Genomic DNA, 22,127 nt, shown 5'->3' on the forward strand with positions numbered 1-22,127 from the left:
ATATCTATTCTGCCAGTCAGTGTCACAGAGCAAATTGTAAGAACAGAAACCATTAAAAGTTCAACATGGAAGACAGTCTACTGTTTATTTATATCTATTCTGCCAGTCAGTGTCACAGAGCAAATTGTAAGAACAGAAACCATTAAAAGTTCAACATGGAAGACAGTCTACTGTTTATTTATATCTATTCTGCCAGTCAGTGTCACAGAGCAAATTGTAAGAACAGAAACCATTAAAAGTTCAACATGGAAGACAGTCTGCTGTTTATTTATATCTATTCTGCCAGTCAGTGTCACAGAGCAAATTGTAAGAACAGAAACCATTAAAAGTTCAACATGGAAGACAGTCTACTGTTTATTTATATCTATTCTGCCAGTCAGTGTCACAGAGCAAATTGTAAGAACAGAAACCATTAAAAGTTCAACATGGAAGACAGTCTACTGTTTATTTATATCTATTCTGCCAGTCAGTGTCACAGAGCAAATTGTAAGAACAGAAACCATTAAAAGTTCAACATGGAAGACAGTCTACTGTTTATTTATATCTATTCTGCCAGTCAGTGTCACAAAATAGGTCTGTAACCTGTTTGAAAAATGTTCATCGTACACATAGATGCTTCTCATACATGGATTCTACACCTTACACAATAATTCGACAACTTACAAATGGATTCTACATCTTACACAAGAATTCTTCATCTTACACATAGATTCTATGTCTTACTCAAGAATTCTACAACTTACAAATAGATTCTACATCTTACACAGAATTCTACAACTTACACATGGATTCAACATATTACACAAGTATTTTACAACTTACACATGGATTCAACATCTTACGCAAGTATTCTACAACTTACACATGGATTATATGTCTTACACACAGGTTCTACAACGTATATATCGATTGTACATCTTACACATTATTCTACAATTTATACACATTGATTCAGAAACAAAGTATGTATTTATTATTGTGGGATAAAAGAAGTACCATTTCACCTACTGTGAACTTAATGTGAAAATTTATGATATCATCTTTTCAGGATTTGGTTTTGTGTGTAGAACAGGACTTCCCAAAGGGAACAGAGCCAACCAATCTTGAAAAACAGCGCATGTCACATGGGGCTTTTGCTGAAAATAGACAGCATGTTTTCGTTGGAAGACAGGAATACATTTACGCTATTAATGACCAAAGAGCAAAGAATTTAAATACACCATTTGTTATTCTGGGAGAGTCAGGTTAGTTTCAGTTTAATGAGGGTGGATTTTGTATAAAAAAAATTGTTTCTTTAATTTCACACACATCCTTAAAAAAATCACGGAAGGTGATGGATGAAAGTGTAATATTAGACGATCAAAGACCAAATGTGAGTCATCTGCATTTGTGTCATGTGCACTTGGCAGTGTGTAAAATCAAGATTTTGGCATGTACCATTACATTCTGTATAGTAAAAATAGTACAGCACAGCATCATTATGATGTGGAAATTGAGATCCATTAATGCTAACTGCATTATATACCGATCAATATGAAAGATATAAGTATCATTGTATATAATGGGAGGGACAGGAAAATAATAATACCAGCATTATGCACAAACAGTATCTTTGTCAACTCATTGTAATTTTATGCTCAGACTTATCCGATGATCAAAATCTGAAAATTAAGATATTCTGCTTAACTTGTTTCATGCTTTTGGTAAGTGTACATCATAATATAATCAAATAAAAAGGGGAACCTTGTTTTCATAAATACCTCAGTCGATGTTCTCTACTAATATAATTCTGACTTTGATAAGTTTTCACTCAGAAAACATCACTTTATAAAATATTTGGTCTGCTGAGTGTTCTTGATCAACAAGGTTTTGCTTTATGTTAAGGCATACAAAACACTTAGTGGTCCATGCTATGAATTTTGCATTGAGTTTACATTATTACATAAGGCATACAAAACACTTAGTGGTCCATTAGCTATGAATTTTGCATTGAGTTTACATTATTACATAAGGCATACAAAACACTTAGTGGACCATTAGCTATGAATTTTGTATTGAGTTTACATTATTACATAAGGCATACAAAACACTTAGTGGTCCATGCTATGAATTTTGCATTGAGTTTACATTATTACATAAGGCATACAAAACACTTAGTGGACCATTAGCTATGAATTTTGCATTGAGTTTACATTATTACATAAGGCATGCAAAACACTTAGTGGACCATTAGCTATGAATTTTGTACTGAGTTTACATTATTACATAAGGCATACAAAACACTTAGTGGTCCATGCTATGAATTTTGCATTGAGTTTACATTATTACATAAGGCATACAAAATACTTAGTGGTACATGCTATGAATTTTGCATTGAGTTTACATTATTACATAAGGCATACAAAACACTTAGTGGTCCATGCTATGAATTTTGCATTGAGTTTACATTATTACATAAGGCATACAAAACACTTAGTGGTCCATTAGCTATGAATTTTGCATTGAGTTTACATTATTACATAAGGAATAAAAAACAGTTGTCCATTAACTATGAATTTTGCAGTGAGTTACATTACATAAAACTCATTCTCCAATTATAAAAATCAGTTGGTCAATGGTAATTCAAAGAGATGAAAGTTATTTTACAATGTTTACTTTAATTATTAATAAAGAATGAGATAAATTGCTCATAATGTTTCTAAAATCATTTATCACAAAAGAATTACTGGTTTTCATACCAATATTGTGCATATTCTGTTTCAAAAACAAAAATATGCTCAGTAATTGTGAGGCAGATACCCATCACACTAAATAACATTGTGTTGCTGTCAAACTGCATATATTTCAATTCATTATCTCATACATACTGTGTATCCTGACTTATTAGTTCAACTGCAAACTGCAGAGACCCAGATCTGCTGGTGCATGATAGGTATGTGCAGTTTATCTGAAGTAATCAGTAGAACAAACAACACAGACCCTAATCTGCAGGTGCATTATGCTATGGCAGATCAGGACCTTTGTTGTTTGCAGTTTGACTCAAATTATAAGCGTGTATATGTGGTAACAATTACAGTTTGTGTACTCAGAAGTTGAACATTGTTGCAGCTCTCATATGTTTCAAGATACAATGGGCTTCCAACAGGCAGACATGAAATTAATATAAATTTCATATGTTTTGGGGAAATTCAATCCACCTTGAAGTGCAGCCAAACATTTTAGAATAACTTTTTGTGTCATTTGATTTTATTAAGGCAAAAGGCAAAACTATTTTCATGCAACATTTTTTTTACATCTGGCGTCCTTCAAACACTAAAGTTTCAAATGGTGCCTGTAACCTCTGCTACTATGGACCATAACTTTCCATTTCATTATGTTGGTTAAGTTCACTGTTAGGCATGTGTACTACAAGGCAAATACAGTGTGAGATAGCTATGTGAAATTTCACATTTCTAATCTATTGACTAACCCATTTATGTAAAACACCCTAATACCATCACTCTATTGACTAACTCATTTATGTAAAACACCCTAATACCATCATTGAACTGAATACAATGCCAATGCTCTTTCAGGTTCTGGTAAATCAGCCATAGTAGCTAACTGGGCCAAAAAGATTGAAGAGCAAGAAGCAGACACTTTCCTCTTTGTCCATTTCATAGGGAGTACAGCGGAGAGTGCATTATACCTAAAAATCATAAGACGGTAGTTACTATGTGTTTAACATTTATTATCCCCATGTCAATGATGTTTTGATGGGATTTGTGTTTTGTCAGTTTGTTATGTGATTATTAGTTCATTAATTCATTTGTTACTTCATTTGTTCATTTGTTTGTTTATTCTTGCATTCATTCATTTGTTTGTTTGTTTGTATGTTTGTTCATATGTTCATTGATTCATTCATTCATTTGTTCATTCATTTGTTTGTTCATTCATTCATTCATTCATTCATTGATTCATTCATTCATTTGTTCATTCATTTGTTTGTTCATTCATTGATTCATTCATTCATTTGTTCATTCATTTGTTTGTTCATTCATTCGTTCATTCATTCATTGATTCATTCATTCATTTGTTCATTCATTTGTTTGTTCATTCATTGATTCATTCATTCATTTGTTCATTCATTTGTTTGTTCATTCATTTGTTCATTCATTCATTCATTCATTCATTCATTCATTCATTCATTCATTCATTTGTTCATTCATTTGTTTGTTCATTCATTGATTCATTCATTCATTCAGACTCCATGTCATCTTCATTTATGAAATTTGGAATATGGATACATATCTACAAAGAGTAATCAGTCATATCAAGGCTAGGTTAGTGTGACCAAATTTTGCACTTCTTGACTTTTATATTTTCAGCAGTTTGTTTCTTACATCCTAAATATCTTGGGCTCCATTTCACCTACACTTACGAAAGTTGGAATTTGAATATATCTCAGTGAAACTAATTCAAGCATACTAAAAATCAGGTCATTGCCTTTTGAATTTTTATCCATCCATTCAGTACACCTTCAGTATATTGGACCTTGTGTAACCTATATTCGTGAAACCTATTATATGGATACATCTTGACAAATGTAACACAAGATACAAAAATTAGCTCAGTGTGACCCAGTTTTCATGCTTGAGTGACTTTTATTTTCAGCTTTTGATTTGGTACACCTGCAATATCTTGGACTCTTTTTAGCCTACATGAAAAAGTGGTATATGATTGCATCTTAGAGAAAGTATTATAAACTTGCCAGAATTAGGTCATACCTAACTTTTCATGCTTGATTTACTTTCAAGTTTTAAATAATCTGTTTATTATAAAGTTTATGACTCTTTGCTATTGAAGATACTCAACGAATGGATTGACGACCCTTAGCTATTGCAAATACTTACCCAATAGATTGACGACCCTTAGCAATTGAAGATACTCTAACTGTGGATTGATGACCCTTAGCTATTGAAAATGCTTACCCAATAGATTGATGACCCTTAGTTATTGAAAATACTTGCCCAATAGGTTGATGACCATAGCTGTTGAATATTCTAAACTAATAGATTGATGACCCTTAGCTATTGAAAATGCTTACCCAATAGATTGATGACCCTTAGTTATTGAAAATACTTGCCCAATAGGTTGATGACCATAGCTATTGAATATACTAAACTAATAGATTGATGACCCTTAGCTATTGCAAATACTTACCCAATAGATTGATGACCCTTAGCTATTGCAAATACTTACCCAATAGATTGATGACCCTTAGCTATTGAAAATGCTTACCCAATAGATTGATGACCATAGCTATTGAATATACTAAACTAATAGATTGATGACCCTTAGCTATTGCAAATACTTACCCAATAGATTGATGACCCTTAGCTATTGCAAATACTTACCCAATAGATTGATGACCCTTAGCAATTGAAAATACTTACCCAATAGATTGATGACCCTTAGCTATTGAAAATACTTACCCAATAGATTGATGACCCTTAGCTATTGAATATACTAAACTAATAGATTGATGACCCTTAGCAATTGAAAATACTTACCCAATAGATTGATGACCATAGCTATTGAATATACTAAACTAATAGATTGATGACCCTTAGCTATTGCAAATACTTACCCAATAGATTGATGACCCTTAGCTATTGCAAATACTTACCCAATAGATTGATGACCCTTAGCTATTGAAAATGCTTACCCAATAGATTGATGACCATAGCTATTGAATATACTAAACTAATAGATTGATGACCCTTAGCTATTGCAAATACTTACCCAATAGATTGATGACCCTTAGCTATTGCAAATACTTACCCAATAGATTGATGACCCTTAGCAATTGAAAATACTTACACAATAGATTGATGACCCTTATCTATTGAAAATACTTACCCAATAGATTGATGACCCTTAGCTATTGAATATACTAAACTAATAGATTGATGACCCTTAGCAATTGAAAATACTTACCCAATAGATTGATGACACTTAACAATTGCAAATACTTACCCAATAGATTGATGACCCTTAGCTATTGAAAATACTTACCCAATAGATTGATGACCTTAGCTGTTGAATATACTAAACTAATAGATTGATGACCCTTAGCTATTGCAAATACTTACCCAATAGATTGATGACACTTAGCAATTGCAAATACTTACCCAATAGATTGATGACCCTTAGCAATTGAAAATACTTACCCAATAGATTGATGACCCTTAGCAATTGAAAATACTTACCCAATAGATTGATGACCTTAGCTATTGAATATTCTAAACTAATAGATTGATGACCCTTAGCTATTGCAAATACTTACCCAATAGATTGATGACCCTTAGCAATTGAAAATACTTACCCAATAGATTGATGACCTTAGCTATTGAATATACTTAACCAATGGATTGATGACCCTTAGCTATTGCAAATACTTACCCAATTAATTGATGACCCTTAGCTATTGCAAAATACTTACCCAATAGATTGATGACCCTTAGCTATTGAAAATACTTACCCAATCGATTGATGACCCTTAGCTATTGCAAATACTTACCCAATAGATTGATGACCCTTAGCTATTGCAAATACTTACCCAATAGATTGATGACCCTTAGCAATTGAAAATACTTACCCAATAGATTGATGACCTTAGCTATTGAATATCCTAAACTAATAGATTGATGACCCTTAGCAATTGAAAATACTTACCCAATAGATTGATGACCTTAGCTATTGAATATACTTAACCAATGGATTGATGACCCTTAGCTATTGCAAATACTTACCCAATTAATTGATGACCCTTAGCTATTGAAAATACTTACCCAATAGATTGATGACCCTTAGCTATTGCAAATACTTAACCACCTGCATTCTGCATCTGAACTTACATATGACAGAGGGTCATAGAAAGGAAATTTCTTTGTAAATCATGTTTCTTTGAAACTACCTGCCCATTCACATTAACATTATAAAATAACCTCTGCTCCTATTAATCCAACCCTCCCTGAAAGTTGAAAAAAGATATTTCCATCTGTACATCATTTAGACTAAAGAAAGTAACTCTTTCAGATTAACTCCCCTTTCTCCCACTAAGTGACAGTCCTCATCCTGAATGTTTTTAGCTTGAAACATCATACGCTCATTTTTGTTGGGAAGGATGGGAGGGATCAATAGTAATGTGATTGTGTAAATATTTTTAATGCAACATAACTGACTAAAACCAGATTCAGATACAATACCTGATCACATAAACCTTAGGAAAACATGTAAGAGAAGGAGGAAATATTGCTTGAGCATTCAGCCTCCACCCACATCATCCTCTTGGAGCACAATGACCACTACTGAAAGGATGAACTTTTCCAAACATGAAGCCAACACAACCAAAGACCATGTGTTCATAGTCATGCCAAAGAGATCCTTGTGTGATCCAGCACCTGACTATTGCCTTTTATGCATAAATTTCCCAGGTGAATCCACCAAAAGTTGTTATATCATGCCTGGGGCTGAGGTGGGGTTCAGTAACTGTATGTGCAGCTAACAGTGGCCCGGCAAGATTCAACTCTTTCATCTGCAAGGCAGTGTCATGTAACAAGAAGCTGGAGAAAGTAGACCAAGTGTGCCAGTCTAATGACACCAGTGTGTTTCAAATTGAAACATTAAACACAAAGGTCATACTCATGTGAACTGCTCTTATTTCATGAGCTGCAATCTCATATGTCATACCTGACCATGTGAGAGTTAACAGTATATTGCTCTAACAACCCTTTAGCCAACCGACAAGGTTATATCTTTGTTTCCTGCCTTAATGGTGTGATTAGCTTTTTTGTTGGTCCCATGGATGTTCTCCAGGTGACTCTGGTAGCATCTTAGAGGACATACTAGGTCATGCAATGGGTTGATTGAGTTTATTTGTTGATTGCCTATGGATGCTAACCTTTTCTTAGAAATGCTATCAGGTTTCATCATTAGTACAACTGAGCTGTAGGAATGGAACTTAATGTAGTTGGATCCATAGACAATGCATGCACCACATGAAGCAGTTGGCCTGTCATACTGAGTCAGCCAGAACATTGAGCTTATCTGAGATGTGTCTAATTTCAATGTGTATATGTCAGCCAGAACTTTGAGCCTGTCTAGGATGTGTCTGATCTGTATGTGTATATGGTAATAGGCACACAAAGGTACTCCTGTACCATAGCACAGAGCTCCCATGATTTATTGCCTGATTGTTGGAAGAGGTAATTCAATCAACTGTCCATCATTATGAGAGCAGTCTTCCCTTGGGTATGCACCATCCATGTGTTTTGGGCATGCAGAATGGCTTTCATTTGCAAGAGAATGATGTGAGGAGCCATCTCTTCCAACATTGACTTGCCACTGTCTGTCACAAAGTCTCATAGCAAGCTTTGCATCCCACACCCCCAATCTAACAAAGTGATGTGTTATGTATATTTATTTTGTACTGTTTGTTGGCTTTTGTCCATGATTATATGTTATGTGTATTTTATTTGTATTGTGTGATTGGTCTCTGGGGATGTCTGTTAGGAAGTGGGACAATGAAAAATGGAGTGAGGTGGATGAACAAGAGCTTGAGCTTTCCAAAGTGACTTGAATCACACATTTGTTTGTTAGAAAGAGGTTGATCCAAGTCTGATGAAACAGAAGAAGTCTGGCATCCACAGGAAGGTCGCTGGCAGGATGGAGAGATGGCATGTCATTGTTAGTTGGTGATGGACTTGGGTCAGGGTGGTCTGCTGGGCATGGCATGCCATCACTATAATAACTGCCAGGTGACATGTGATTCATTCCCACCAAAATCATATGCTGATTGGCTGGCTGGCCTAATTGGTTGGTTGGCAGCTGGGATGGTATAAAGCAAATGATACAAGATTTTCAGGTCCAGCTGGTCAGCAAAGTTGGAGGGTAATCTCGTATGCCTAGTTTCAATGGTACTAAGTCCATGCATAGTTGGGGGAGGGGACTTGTGTCCAATGGGGTTGTAAATGGTCTCAGAACTTGTGCATGTATTATGCATAGTATCCATGATTCCAAGATAGTTTGTGTGGAATTGCTTGTCGTAGTGTCAAAGGGGACAGTAGGAATCATTGCTGTAGATGTAGTCTTGGGTACCTAAATTGATGGATTGGGAAGTATGCTAATGTTCACAATAAACTTACCAATGATTCCAAATTTGGATGGATACTTAAAACTTCATGTTGAGAAGATTTTGAGCATGTTAATTGTTTCTAGCAGCCCTTTGGTTGTCTTTTCAAGATTTTTTACCAACATCTTCTGCCCACAATGCACACATGCTAGAACATTTTATGCAGACAAGGCGCATCTTCTGATTGACCTGAATGACTTTTAAGTTCTCTGAAATAATATAAGAGAAGGAAAAAAACAAGTTCGAATAATAAATCTACAAGATTTGTAAAAAGGTTAACTCATATTACTGTACAAACCTGAGAAGCAGGCCTGGCCCTAGGGCAAGGTGAATGAGACAACTGCCTTGGGCCCTGTGCTAACTTGCAATGCGATTTTTTTGCTTGGGGCCCCAAGCTCATCGCTTGCTGCCTTGGGTCCTGTACATCCTAGGGCTGGGCATGCTAAGAAGTGTGTTATAAACTGAAGTTTAAAACTGCAGTACGATACATTGGTGTACACTCATCATTGATATGATATGGACAATAATACCCGGGATAAAAACTGAATAAATACAAAAAATTTCATTGGAAAAGACAGATATTGTATATACAAGGTATATCAACCTTTTGACTTACTACACCATCCAAAAAAATATTGGAAAGTTTAAAATTATGATCAGTTGAAAAGGATTCTCAGAGGCACTGTTAACAGCTGCAAATAAAAGTTAAACTTAAAACTAGTCAATATCTGGCATACAGGTGGCCACCCAGTTAGAGCAAGGGGAGTTAATTTGTAAGAGTTAATTCCCTTCATCAACATACTATGGGTGGATCTCTACAGTTTCATATTTTGCATAGAATTAGGGTTTTAAAGAAAAAGAATTTCCCATGTTTCCCTCATTGGTTATCCTGACTATTTAAAAATGATCTTTTATTTATTAGGTATTGTAAAACAAACTTTAAATTCCCTTTATTTGAACATGTTAATGATGGGTGTAATTTGGGTTATTGATTATATAATTAGGCTTGACTTCAGAGGTGCACCTTTCAAAATACTGCAAGTTCCACTTTATCATTTTCACTTTCTGGACTTCAAATATAAATTGTGAAAAAATCAACCAGATAACTCGATTTTACTTTTATGTATTTTTTAATTTGTTCATATTACTTTTAGAAGCTATTAATGCCCGCTATGTACTTTTGACTAATTTAGGCTGATTTTTTGAGCACATGGGAGTAATCATGTTGGTCATTTGAGTGCTTAGATCAAGTTTTCATAATTACAATATATAAATAAATTTCCGCCACTTGAATGTAGCATAGAGGTATGCTTACATTATCACCATGTCAATGTACATGTTGCAAATGCAAACAAGTTCACTGAACACCTGTCACTCTCTCAGAAGTATTTAATATCTGTAAAGTGCTACCATAAAGAAGGTAGGATGTTTTTCCATCTTCGAGGGAGGGTTTGATTCATAGGTAGTAGATGTTATTTTCCTACTGTAATTTTGATTCTATAGTGTATTTGATGGAGAAATCATCATCTGAGATAATTATAGCAAATTAACAAAAAAATTAAAGTTAGGTTTTTGTCAGTTTTTGAGTCTTGTGACTGATTAAAACTCACTAGTGACTCCACAACCCTTAATTAATCTACTTAAATTTGCAAAATACCTGTACTGGCATTAAGTACAGACTTTTAACCAATCTGAAAAAGACATTGATTTTTTTTCTTTCTTGTGATGAATGTCACAAAAGGTAAGACATGGCAACCACAAAATCCAACCATTTGGCATCAACATTTGGTTTAAAAAAATTCTAGGGCAGTGCCTCCTGTTTTAATCTGGAGAGCAACGTAATGCACAAGGGTCAATGAATATTCATAGAGACTTACAATTTATAAGTTTGTTTTCCATTTGTTTTTGATCATGTTCATGCAAAGACTTTGTTCTCACTCTTCTATACTATTAAATGCTTATCAGAGGAAGAGCAGACTGGTCTCATTTTGCAATTACATGTACCAGGTACTTAGGACTGTTATTAGAAGGGTCACATAATAATTTCTGGACAACATCTTTTCACACAATCAAATATAGCTTGTTAAAATTATGGATGAGTAAGAGTTTATTCTGGTTGATTAGACATTTTTCAACCCTTGCATAAGGTTGGAGGTCTGTGTGGTTGAGTAGAAATTTTCAAGCACTGAATAAGGTCTGAGGTCTTGCTGTGTAGAAATTTTTAAACTGCTGCAAAAGGTCAGAAGTCTGGATGAGTAGAAATTTTTCAACCCATGGCATAAGGTCTGAGGTCTATGTAAGTAGAAAAATTATTAACACCCCAGAATAATGTCAGGGGTCTGGGTGAGTAGAAATTTTTTGAAACCCTGCATCATGACAGTGTGCATGAGTAGAAATTTTCAAACCCAGCATAAGGTCAAAGGTCTCGGTCAGGGGTCTCAAACATGTGGCCCATGGGCTGCATGTGGTGTACCAAGCCATATCCTATGGCCCACAAAATGATTGGAGTCACAAAGTGTCATGAGAGATAACAAAGGTGGTGCGGCCCTTGGGCCCGTGAAAATGCCATCATGCTGCCCTCAGGGTGGTTCAAATTTGAGATCCCTGGTGTAGGTGATGGGTTTGTGATTTCTCTTCACATGTGCAAAGAGTGGGGATATTGCCATTGCCACTAAGCATCAGTCTGTCTGTCTTTCCATGACAATGCTTATGTTTGCTCCTCCTACCTCACTGCTTGGAAAATTTTAGTGAATTTATGTAGGCTAGATATATGGGTAGTGCATACATGTAAAAACAATATAACATTTTGCCTTTGTACCATATTTAGGAGAAGTTCTTGAGAAATGTCAAACATAGGATATTTTGAGAACTGAATTTGTCACTTCTCGTCCTAACTCCTTACCTCCCATACTGCGTAGAGGATTTATTGGCAAGATATCATTTTGAGTGGATGCACAAAAATGCTTTATTTTTTATCATTAGCCCATTTTTGTTGATATTTCTCAAAAATTGTCAATAAGTGATATCATGGAATTCAGTCTGACATTGTTAGGATAATTTCATTGAAATTTTATAATGTAGGTATTTGGCTGGTGAAGATGTGCAGTAAGTTTTACTTTTTCCATCTGATTCTATTTGGGGAACATTCAGAAAATGTTTTGTAAGGTCAAGAAAAGGGCTATTTCGGGAAGGTCAAGCAAAGGGCTATTTTGGGAAGGTCAAGAAAAGGGCTATTTCGGGAAAGTGAAGAAAAGGGCTATTTCGGGAAGGTCAAGAAAAGGGCTATTTTGGGAAGGTCATCATTGCGTCTCCTTCTGCACAGCTTGGAATATTTTTTAAAAAATTTTTAGGTTAGATATATGATCAGAGTAAATGTGCAAAAATATCTTTCATTTTTCCTCTAGTCCATTTTGGGAAAATTTCTTGAAAAATCATCAGAAAGGGAATTTCTTTATTGTAAATTCAGCTTTGTAATTGTTTCTTCTCAAACAGTTTTGCCATTAGTTCTTCTAAAAATGTGTTTATTTGACATTTTTGAAAACATTTTTGAAAAAGTTTATGTAATTCAGCTTGTTAGTTAAGTATCTATGCAACCATGTGCAAATTTGCTGCCTGACAGCCACAAAATTAAGTTCTTTTATTACTCTACAGATGGCAAGAGATGGTGAATTTATTTTGATTACCCCATGTTCAAAAGAACACACCTGATTTATGGCAATACACAAATCTTTGATTGCATAAATTTCAAGTTTAGTACTGTTATTTGCTGAAGACTGCAGCAACATTATCATAAAGACAGTACATTGGCAGATTTATAAAAAAATCTAGTATTCTAGATCATACGATTTAATATCAAAATAACAATTACAGTTTCTGAATCTGGCATAAAAGCAGTGGATGATTCAGATGTTTTTTACAGATGTGCACAACACATTGATTAGACTTTTTATAATGATCAAGTAATGTTACAGTATTTACTGGCTTATAAGTTGAGTCCAGCTGCAGACTGCAAAGATCCATATCTGCTGTTGCTTACTGCACTGGCAGATCTAGATCTGTACAGTTTGTTAGAATCATTTAGTAGAACAAAACAACACAGACCCTGATCTGCTGGTGAATTATACATTAGTATATTAGGGTCTGTTTGTTTGCAGTTTTACTTACAAACAAGTATAGATGGTACTTTGTACACACAATACAGGCATCTCAAACACATGGGCCACATGTGGCCTGCCAAGCCATATCATCCGGCCTACAAAATGATTGGCATCACAAGGTGTCCTGAGAGATAATAATGGTGGATTGGCCATTGGACCATCAAAAATGCCCTCATGTGATCCTCAGGGTGGTTTGAGTTCGAGACCCCTGATATAATATGTGCATATTTATTAAATATGGGAATTTGTTCATTGATTTGAATCCTTCCTCATAGGATCTGTGAAGAGATCAAAGATTACTTCAAGATTGACCAGGCCATCCCCTCAACTGATACTCATCTGATTCAGGATTTTGGCAAATGGATCCACATGGCTGGTACACGAGCCAAGTGCGTCTTCATATTGGATGCTCTCAATCAGCTTAATGATGGAACAGGGGATGAAGGTATGTAGGCCTACCATCTTATTGCTGTATGACCATCTTATTGCTGTGTGACAGGTTATTGATGGAATGAGATAAAAGTATGTAGGTCTACCATCTTATTGCTGTATGGTGGGTTATTGATGGCATGGGATAAAGGTATGTAGGCCTACCATCTTATTGCTGTATGACCATCTTATTGCTGTATGGTGGGTTATTGATGGAATGTGATAAAGGCATGTGGGCCTACCATCTTTTTGCTGTATGACCATCTTATTGCTGTATGGTGGGTTATTAATGGCATGGGATAAAGGTATGTAGGCCTACCATCTTTTTGCTGTATGACCATCTTATTGTTGCATGACAGGTTATTGATGGAATGAGATGAAAGTATGTAGACCCACCATCTTATTGCTGTATGGTGGGTTATTGATGGAATGGGATAAAAGTATGTAGGCCTACCATCTTATTGCTGTATGGTGGGTTATTGATGGAATGGGATAAAAGTATGTAGGCCTACCATCTTATTGCTGTATGGTGGGTTATTGATGGAATGGGATAAAAGTATGTAGGCCTACCATCTTATTGCTGTATGGTGGGTTATTGATGGAATGGGATAAAAGTATGTAGGCCTACCATCTTATTGCTGTATGGTGGATTATTGATGGAATGGGATAAAAGTATGTAGGCCTACCATCTTATTGCTGTATGGTGGGTTATTGATGGAATGAGATAAAAGTATGTAGGCCTGCCATCTTATTGCTGTATGACAGGTTATTGATGGAATGAGATAAAAGTATGCAGGCCTACCATCTTATTGCTGTATGACCATCTTATTGCTGTATGACAGGTTATTGATGGAATGAGATGAAAGTATGTACGCCCACCATCTTATTGCTGTATGATGGGTTATTGATGGAATGGGATAAAAGTATGTAGGCCTACCATCTTATTGTTGTATGACAGGTTATTGATGGAATGGGATAAAAGTATGTAGGCCTACCATCTTATTGTTGTATGACAGGTTATTGATGGAATGGGAAAAAGGTTTGTAGGCCTACCATCTTATTGCTGTATGACCATCTTATTGCTGTATGGTGGGTTATTGATGGAATGAAATAAAAGTATGTAGGCCCACCATCTTATTGCTGTATGGTGGGTTATTGATGGAATGGGATAAAAGTATGTAGGCCTACCATCTTATTGCTGTATGACAGGTTATTGATGGAATGAGATAAAAGTATGCAGGCCTACCATCTTATTGCTGTATGACCATCTTATTGCTGTATGACAGGTTATTGATGGAATGAGATGAAAGTATGTACGCCCACCATCTTATTGCTGTATGATGGGTTATTGATGGAATGGGATAAAAGTATGTAGGCCTACCATCTTATTGTTGTATGACAGGTTATTGATGGAATGGGATAAAAGTATGTAGGCCTACCATCTTATTGTTGTATGACAGGTTATTGATGGAATGGGAAAAAGGTTTGTAGGCCTACCATCTTATTGCTGTATGACAGGTTATTGATGGAAAGAGATAAAAGTATGTAGGCCTACCATCTTATTGCTGTATGGTGGGTTATTGATGGAATGAGATAAAAGTATGTAGGCCTGCCATCTTATTGCTGTATGGTGGGTTTTTGATGGAATGAGATAAAGGTATGTAGGCCTGCCATCTTATTGCTGTATGACAGGTTATTGATGGAATGGGATAAAGGTATGTAGGCCTACCATTTTGTTGCTGTATGGTGGGTTATTGATGGAATGGGATAAAGGTATGTAGACCTACCATCTTATTGTTGTATGGCAGGTTATTGATGGAATGGGATAAAGCTATGTAGGCCTACCATCTTATTGCTGTATGACCATCTTATTGCTGTATGACAGGTTATTGATGGAATTGGATAAAAGTATGTAGGCCTACCATCTTATTGCTCTATGACCATCTTATTGCTGTATGACCATCTTATTGCTTGTATGACCATCTTATTGCTGTATGACCATCTTATTGCTGTATGACAGGTTATTGATGGAATGGGATAAAGGTATGTAGGCCTGCCATCTTATTGCTGTATGGTGGGTTATTGATGGAATGGGATAAAGGTATGTAGGCCTACCATCTTATTGCTGTATGGTAGGTTATTGATGGAATGGGATAAAGGTATGTAGGCCTGCCATCTTATTGCTGTATGGTGGGTTATTGATGGAATGGGATAAAGGTATGTAGGCCTACCATCTTATTGCTGTGTGACAGGTTATTGATGGAATGGGATAAAGGTATGTAGGCCTACCATTTTGTTGCTGTATGTTGGGTTATTGATGGAATGGGATAAAGGTATGTAGGCCTACCATCTTATTGCTGTATGGTGGGTTATTGATGGAATGGGATAAAAGTATGTAGGCCTACCATCTTATTGCTGTACGACAGATTATTGATGGAATGAGATAAAAGTATGTAGGCCTGCCATCTTATTGCTGTATGACCATCTTATTGCTGTATGACAGGTTATTGATGGAATGGGATAAAGGTATGTAGGCCTGCCATCTTATTGCTGTATGGTGGGTTATTGATGGAATGGGATAAAGGTATGTAGGCCTACCATCTTATTGCTGTGTGACAGGTTATTGATGGAATGGGATAAAGGTATGTAGGCCTACCATTTTGTTGCTGTATGTTGGGTTATTGATGGAATGGGATAAAGGTATGTAGGCCTACCATCTTATTGCTGTATGGTGGGTTATTGATAGAATGGGATAAAAGTATGTAGGCCTACCATCTTATTGCTGTATGACAGATTATTGATGGAATGAGATAAAAGTATGTAGGCCTGCCATCTTATTGCTGTATGACCATCTTATTTCTGTATGACCATCATATTGCTGTATGACCATCTTATTGCTGTATGACAGGTTATTGATGGAATGGGATAAAGGTATGTAGGCCTACCATCTTATTGCTGTGTGACAGGTTATTGATGGAATGGGATAAAGGTATGTAGGCCTACCATTTTGTTGCTGTATGTTGGGTTATTGATGGAATGGCATAAAGGTATGTAGGCCTACCATCTTATTGCTGTATGACAGTTATTGATGGAATGGGATAAAGGTATGTAGGCCTACCATCTTATTGCTGTATGACCATCTTATTGCTGTATGGTGGTTTATTGATGGAATGGGATAAAGGTATGTAGCCTACCATCTTATTGCTGTATGACCATCTTATTGCTGTTTGACCATCTTATTGCTGTATGGTGGATTATTGATGGAATGGGATGAAGGTATGTAGGCCTACCATCTTATTGCTGTATGACCATCTTATTGCTGTATGGTGGGTTATTGATGGAATGAGATGAAAGTATGTAGGCCCACCATCTTATTGCTGTATGGTGGGTTATTAATGGAATGAGATAAAAGTATGTAGGCCTACCATCTTATTGCTGTATGATGGGTTATTGATGGAATGAGATAAAAGTATGTAGGCCCACCATCTTATTGCTGTATGGTGGGTTATTGATGGAATGGGATAAAAGTACGTAGGCCTACCATCTTATTGCTGTATGACAGGTTATTGATGGAATGAGATAAAAGTATGCAGGCCTACCATCTTATTGCTGTATGACCATCTTATTGCTGTATGACAGGTTATTGATGGAATGAGATGAAAGTATGTACGCCCACCATCTTATTGCTGTATGATGGGTTATTGATGGAATGGGATAAAAGTATGTAGGCCTACCATCTTATTGTTGTATGACAGGTTATTGATGGAATGGGATAAAAGTATGTAGGCCTACCATCTTATTGTTGTATGACAGGTTATTGATGGAATGGGAAAAAGGTTTGTAGGCCTACCATCTTATTGCTGTATGACAGGTTATTGATGGAAAGAGATAAAAGTATGTAGGCCTACCATCTTATTGCTGTATGGTGGGTTATTGATGGAATGAGATAAAAGTATGTAGGCCTGCCATCTTATTGCTGTATGGTGGGTTTTTGATGGAATGAGATAAAGGTATGTAGGCCTACCATCTTATTGCTGTATGACAGGTTATTGATGGAATGGGATAAAGGTATGTAGGCCTACCATTTTGTTGCTGTATGGTGGGTTATTGATGGAATGGGATAAAGGTATGTAGACCTACCATCTTATTGTTGTATGGCAGGTTATTGATGGAATGGGATAAAGCTATGTAGGCCTACCATCTTATTGCTGTATGACCATCTTATTGCTGTATGACAGGTTATTGATGGAATTGGATAAAAGTATGTAGGCCTACCATCTTATTGCTCTATGACCATCTTATTGCTGTATGACCATCTTATTGCTTGTATGACCATCTTATTGCTGTATGACCATCTTATTGCTGTATGACAGGTTATTGATGGAATGGGATAAAGGTATGTAGGCCTGCCATCTTATTGCTGTATGGTGGGTTATTGATGGAATGGGATAAAGGTATGTAGACCTACCATCTTATTGCTGTATGGTAGGTTATTGATGGAATGGGATAAAGGTATGTAGGCCTGCCATCTTATTGCTGTATGGTGGGTTATTGATGGAATGGGATAAAGGTATGTAGGCCTACCATCTTATTGCTGTGTGACAGGTTATTGATGGAATGGGATAAAGGTATGTAGGCCTACCATTTTGTTGCTGTATGTTGGGTTATTGATGGAATGGGATAAAGGTATGTAGGCCTACCATCTTATTGCTGTATGGTGGGTTATTGATGGAATGGGATAAAAGTATGTAGGCCTACCATCTTATTGCTGTATGACAGATTATTGATGGAATGAGATAAAAGTATGTAGGCCTGCCATCTTATTGCTGTATGACCATCTTATTGCTGTATGACAGGTTATTGATGGAATGGGATAAAGGTATGTAGGCCTGCCATCTTATTGCTGTATGGTGGGTTATTGATGGAATGGGATAAAGGTATGTAGGCCTACCATCTTATTGCTGTGTGACAGGTTATTGATGGAATGGGATAAAGGTATGTAGGCCTACCATTTTGTTGCTGTATGTTGGGTTATTGATGGAATGGGATAAAGGTATGTAGGCCTACCATCTTATTGCTGTATGGTGGGTTATTGATGGAATGGGATAAAAGTATGTAGACCTACCATCTTATTGCTGTATGACAGATTATTGATGGAATGAGATAAAAGTATGTAGGCCTGCCATCTTATTGCTGTATGACCATCTTATTTCTGTATGACCATCATATTGCTGTATGACCATCTTATTGCTGTATGACAGGTTATTGATGGAATGGGATAAAGGTATGTAGGCCTACCATCTTATTGCTGTGTGACAGGTTATTGATGGAATGGGATAAAGGTATGTAGGCCTACCATTTTGTTGCTGTATGTTGGGTTATTGATGGAATGGGATAAAGGTATGTAGGCCTACCATCTTATTGCTGTATGACAGTTATTGATGGAATGGGATAAAGGTATGTAGGCCTACCATCTTATTGCTGTATGACCATCTTATTGCTGTATGGTGGTTTATTGATGGAATGGGATAAAGGTATGTAGCCTACCATCTTATTGCTGTATGACCATCTTATTGCTGTTTGACCATCTTATTGCTGTATGGTGGATTATTGATGGAATGGGATGAAGGTATGTAGGCCTACCATCTTATTGCTGTATGACCATCTTATTGCTGTATGGTGGGTTATTGATGGAATGAGATGAAAGTATGTAGGCCCACCATCTTATTGCTGTATGGTGGGTTATTAATGGAATGGGATAAAAGTATGTAGGCCTACCATCTTATTGCTGTATGACAGGTTATTGATGGAATGAGATGAAAGTATGTTGGCCAACCATCTTATTGCTGTATGATGGGTTAATAATGGAATGGATGAAGGTGTTAGGCCTACCATCTTTTTGCTGTATGGTGGGTTATTGATGGAATGGGATAAAAGTATGTAGGCCTACCATCTTATTGCTGTATGACCATCTTATTGCTGTATAACCATCTTACTGCTGTATGACAGGTTATTGATGGAATGAGATGAAATTATGTAGGCCCACCATCTTATTGCTGTATGATGGGTTAATAATGGAATGGATGAAGGTATGTAGGTCTACCATCTTATTGCTGTATGGTGGGTTATTGATGGAATGGGATAAAAGTATGTAGGCCTACCATCTTATTGCTGTATGACAGATTATTGATGGAATGAGATAAAAGTATGTAGGCCTGCCATCTTATTGCTGTATGACCATCTTACTTCTGTATGACCATCATATTGCTGTATGACCATCTTATTGCTGTATGACAGGTTATTGATGGAATGGGATAAAGGTATGTAGGCCTACCATCTTATTGCTCTATGACCATCTTATTGCTGTATGACCATCTTATTGCTGTATGGTGGGTTATTGATGGAATGGGATAAAGGTATGTAGGCCTACTATCTTATTGCTGTATGACCATCTTATTGCTGTATGACCATCTTATTGCTGTATGACAGGTTATTGACGGAATGGGATAAAGGTATGTAGGCCTACCATCTTATTGCTGTATGGTGGGTTATTGATGGAATGGGATAAAAGTATGTAGGCCTACCATCTTATTGCTGTATGACCATCTTATTGCTGTATGACCATCTTATTGCTGTATGACAGGTTATTGACGGAATGGGATAAAGGTATGTAGGCCTACCATCTTACTGCTATATGACCATCTTATTGCTGTGTGGTGGGTTATTGATGGAATGGGATAAAGGTATGTAGGCCTACCATCTTATTGCTGTATGGTGGGTTATTGATGGAATGGGATAAAAGTATGTAGGCCTACCATCCTATTGCTGTATGACCATCTTATTGCTGTATGACCATCTTATTGCTGTATGACAGGTTATTGACGGAATGGGATAAAGGTATGTAGGCCTACCATCTTATTGCTGTATGACCATCTTATTGCTGTATGGTGGGTTATTGATGGAATGAGATGATAGTATGTAGGCCCACCATCCTATTGCTGTATGGTGGGTTATTGATGGAATGGGATAAAAGTATGTAGGCCTACCATCTTATTGCTGTATGACAGATTATTGATGGAATGAGATAAAAGTATGTAGGCCTACCATCTTATTGCTGTATGACCATCTTATTGTTGTATGACCATCTTATTGCTGTATGGTGGGTTATTGATGGAATGAGATGAAAGTATGTAGGCCCACCATCTTATTGCTGTATGGTGGGTTATTGATGGAATGGGATTAAAGTATGTAGGCCTACCATCTTATTGCTGTATGACAGGTTATTGATGTAATGAGATAAAAGTATGTAGGCCTACCATCTTATTGCTCTATGACCATCTTATTGCTGTATGACAGGTTATTGATGGAATGAGATGAAATTATGTAGGCCCACCATCTTATTGCTGTATGATGGGTTAATAATGGAATGGATGAAGGTATGTAGGCCTACCATCTTATTGCTGTATGGTGGGTTATTGATGGAATGGGATAAAAGTATGTAGGCCTACCATCTTATTGCTGTATGACATATTATTGATGGAATGAGATAAAAGTATGTAGGCCTACCATCTTATTGCTGTATGACCATTTTATTGCTGTATGACCATCTTATTGCTGTATGACAGATTATTGATGCAATGAGATAAAAGTATGTAGGCCTACCATCTTATTGCTGTATGACCATCTTATTGCTGTATGACAGGTTATTGATGTAATGAGATAAAAGTATGTAGGCCTACCATCTTATTGCTGTATGATGGGTTAATAATGGAATGGATGAAGGTATGTAGGCCTACCATCTTATTGCTGTATGGTGGGTTATTGATGGAATGGGATAAAAATATGTAGGCCTACCATCTTATTGCTGTATGACCATCTTATTGCTGTATGGTGGGTTATTGATGGAATGGGATAAAAGTATGTAGGCCTACCATCTTATTGCTGTATGACAGATTATTGATGGAATGAGATAAAAGTATGTAGGCCAACCATCTTATTGCTGTATGACCATCTTATTGCTGTATGACCATCTTATTTCTGTATGACCATCATATTGCTGTATGACCATCTTATTGCTGTATGACAGGTTATTGATGGAATGGGATAAAGGTATATAGGCCTACCATCTTATTGCTGTATTACCATCTTATTGCTGTATGACCATCTTATTGCTGTATGACCATCTTATTGCTGTATGGTGGGTTATTGATGGATGGGATAAAGGTATGTAGGCCTACTATCTTATTGCTGTATGACCATCTTAATGATGTATGGTGGGTTATTGATGGAATGGGATGAAGGTATGTAGGCCTACCATCATATTGCTGTATGACCATCTTATTGCTGTATGACAGGTTATTGATGGA

At 36.4% G+C, this 22,127-nt stretch overlaps 1 protein-coding gene across 1 annotated transcript in view; it reads left to right on the forward strand.

Moving 5' to 3' along the window:
* LOC149806502 (uncharacterized) overlaps positions 1–22,127 on the forward strand; it is a 145,113-nt gene that overhangs the window by 77,410 nt on the left and 45,576 nt on the right. The window contains exons 20-22 of the mRNA XM_089953913.1: positions 1,049–1,244; positions 3,576–3,705; positions 13,608–13,777. Coding sequence (XP_089810039.1) covers positions 1,049–1,244; positions 3,576–3,705; positions 13,608–13,777 — 496 coding nt within the window. The remainder of the gene's footprint in view (positions 1–1,048; positions 1,245–3,575; positions 3,706–13,607; positions 13,778–22,127) is intronic.

The sequence above is a fragment of the Sinohyriopsis cumingii genome, chromosome 1 (assembly GCF_028554795.1).
Source record: "Sinohyriopsis cumingii isolate HCF-2022 chromosome 1, ASM2855479v2, whole genome shotgun sequence".
Classification (NCBI taxonomy): Eukaryota; Metazoa; Mollusca; class Bivalvia; order Unionida; family Unionidae; genus Sinohyriopsis; species Sinohyriopsis cumingii.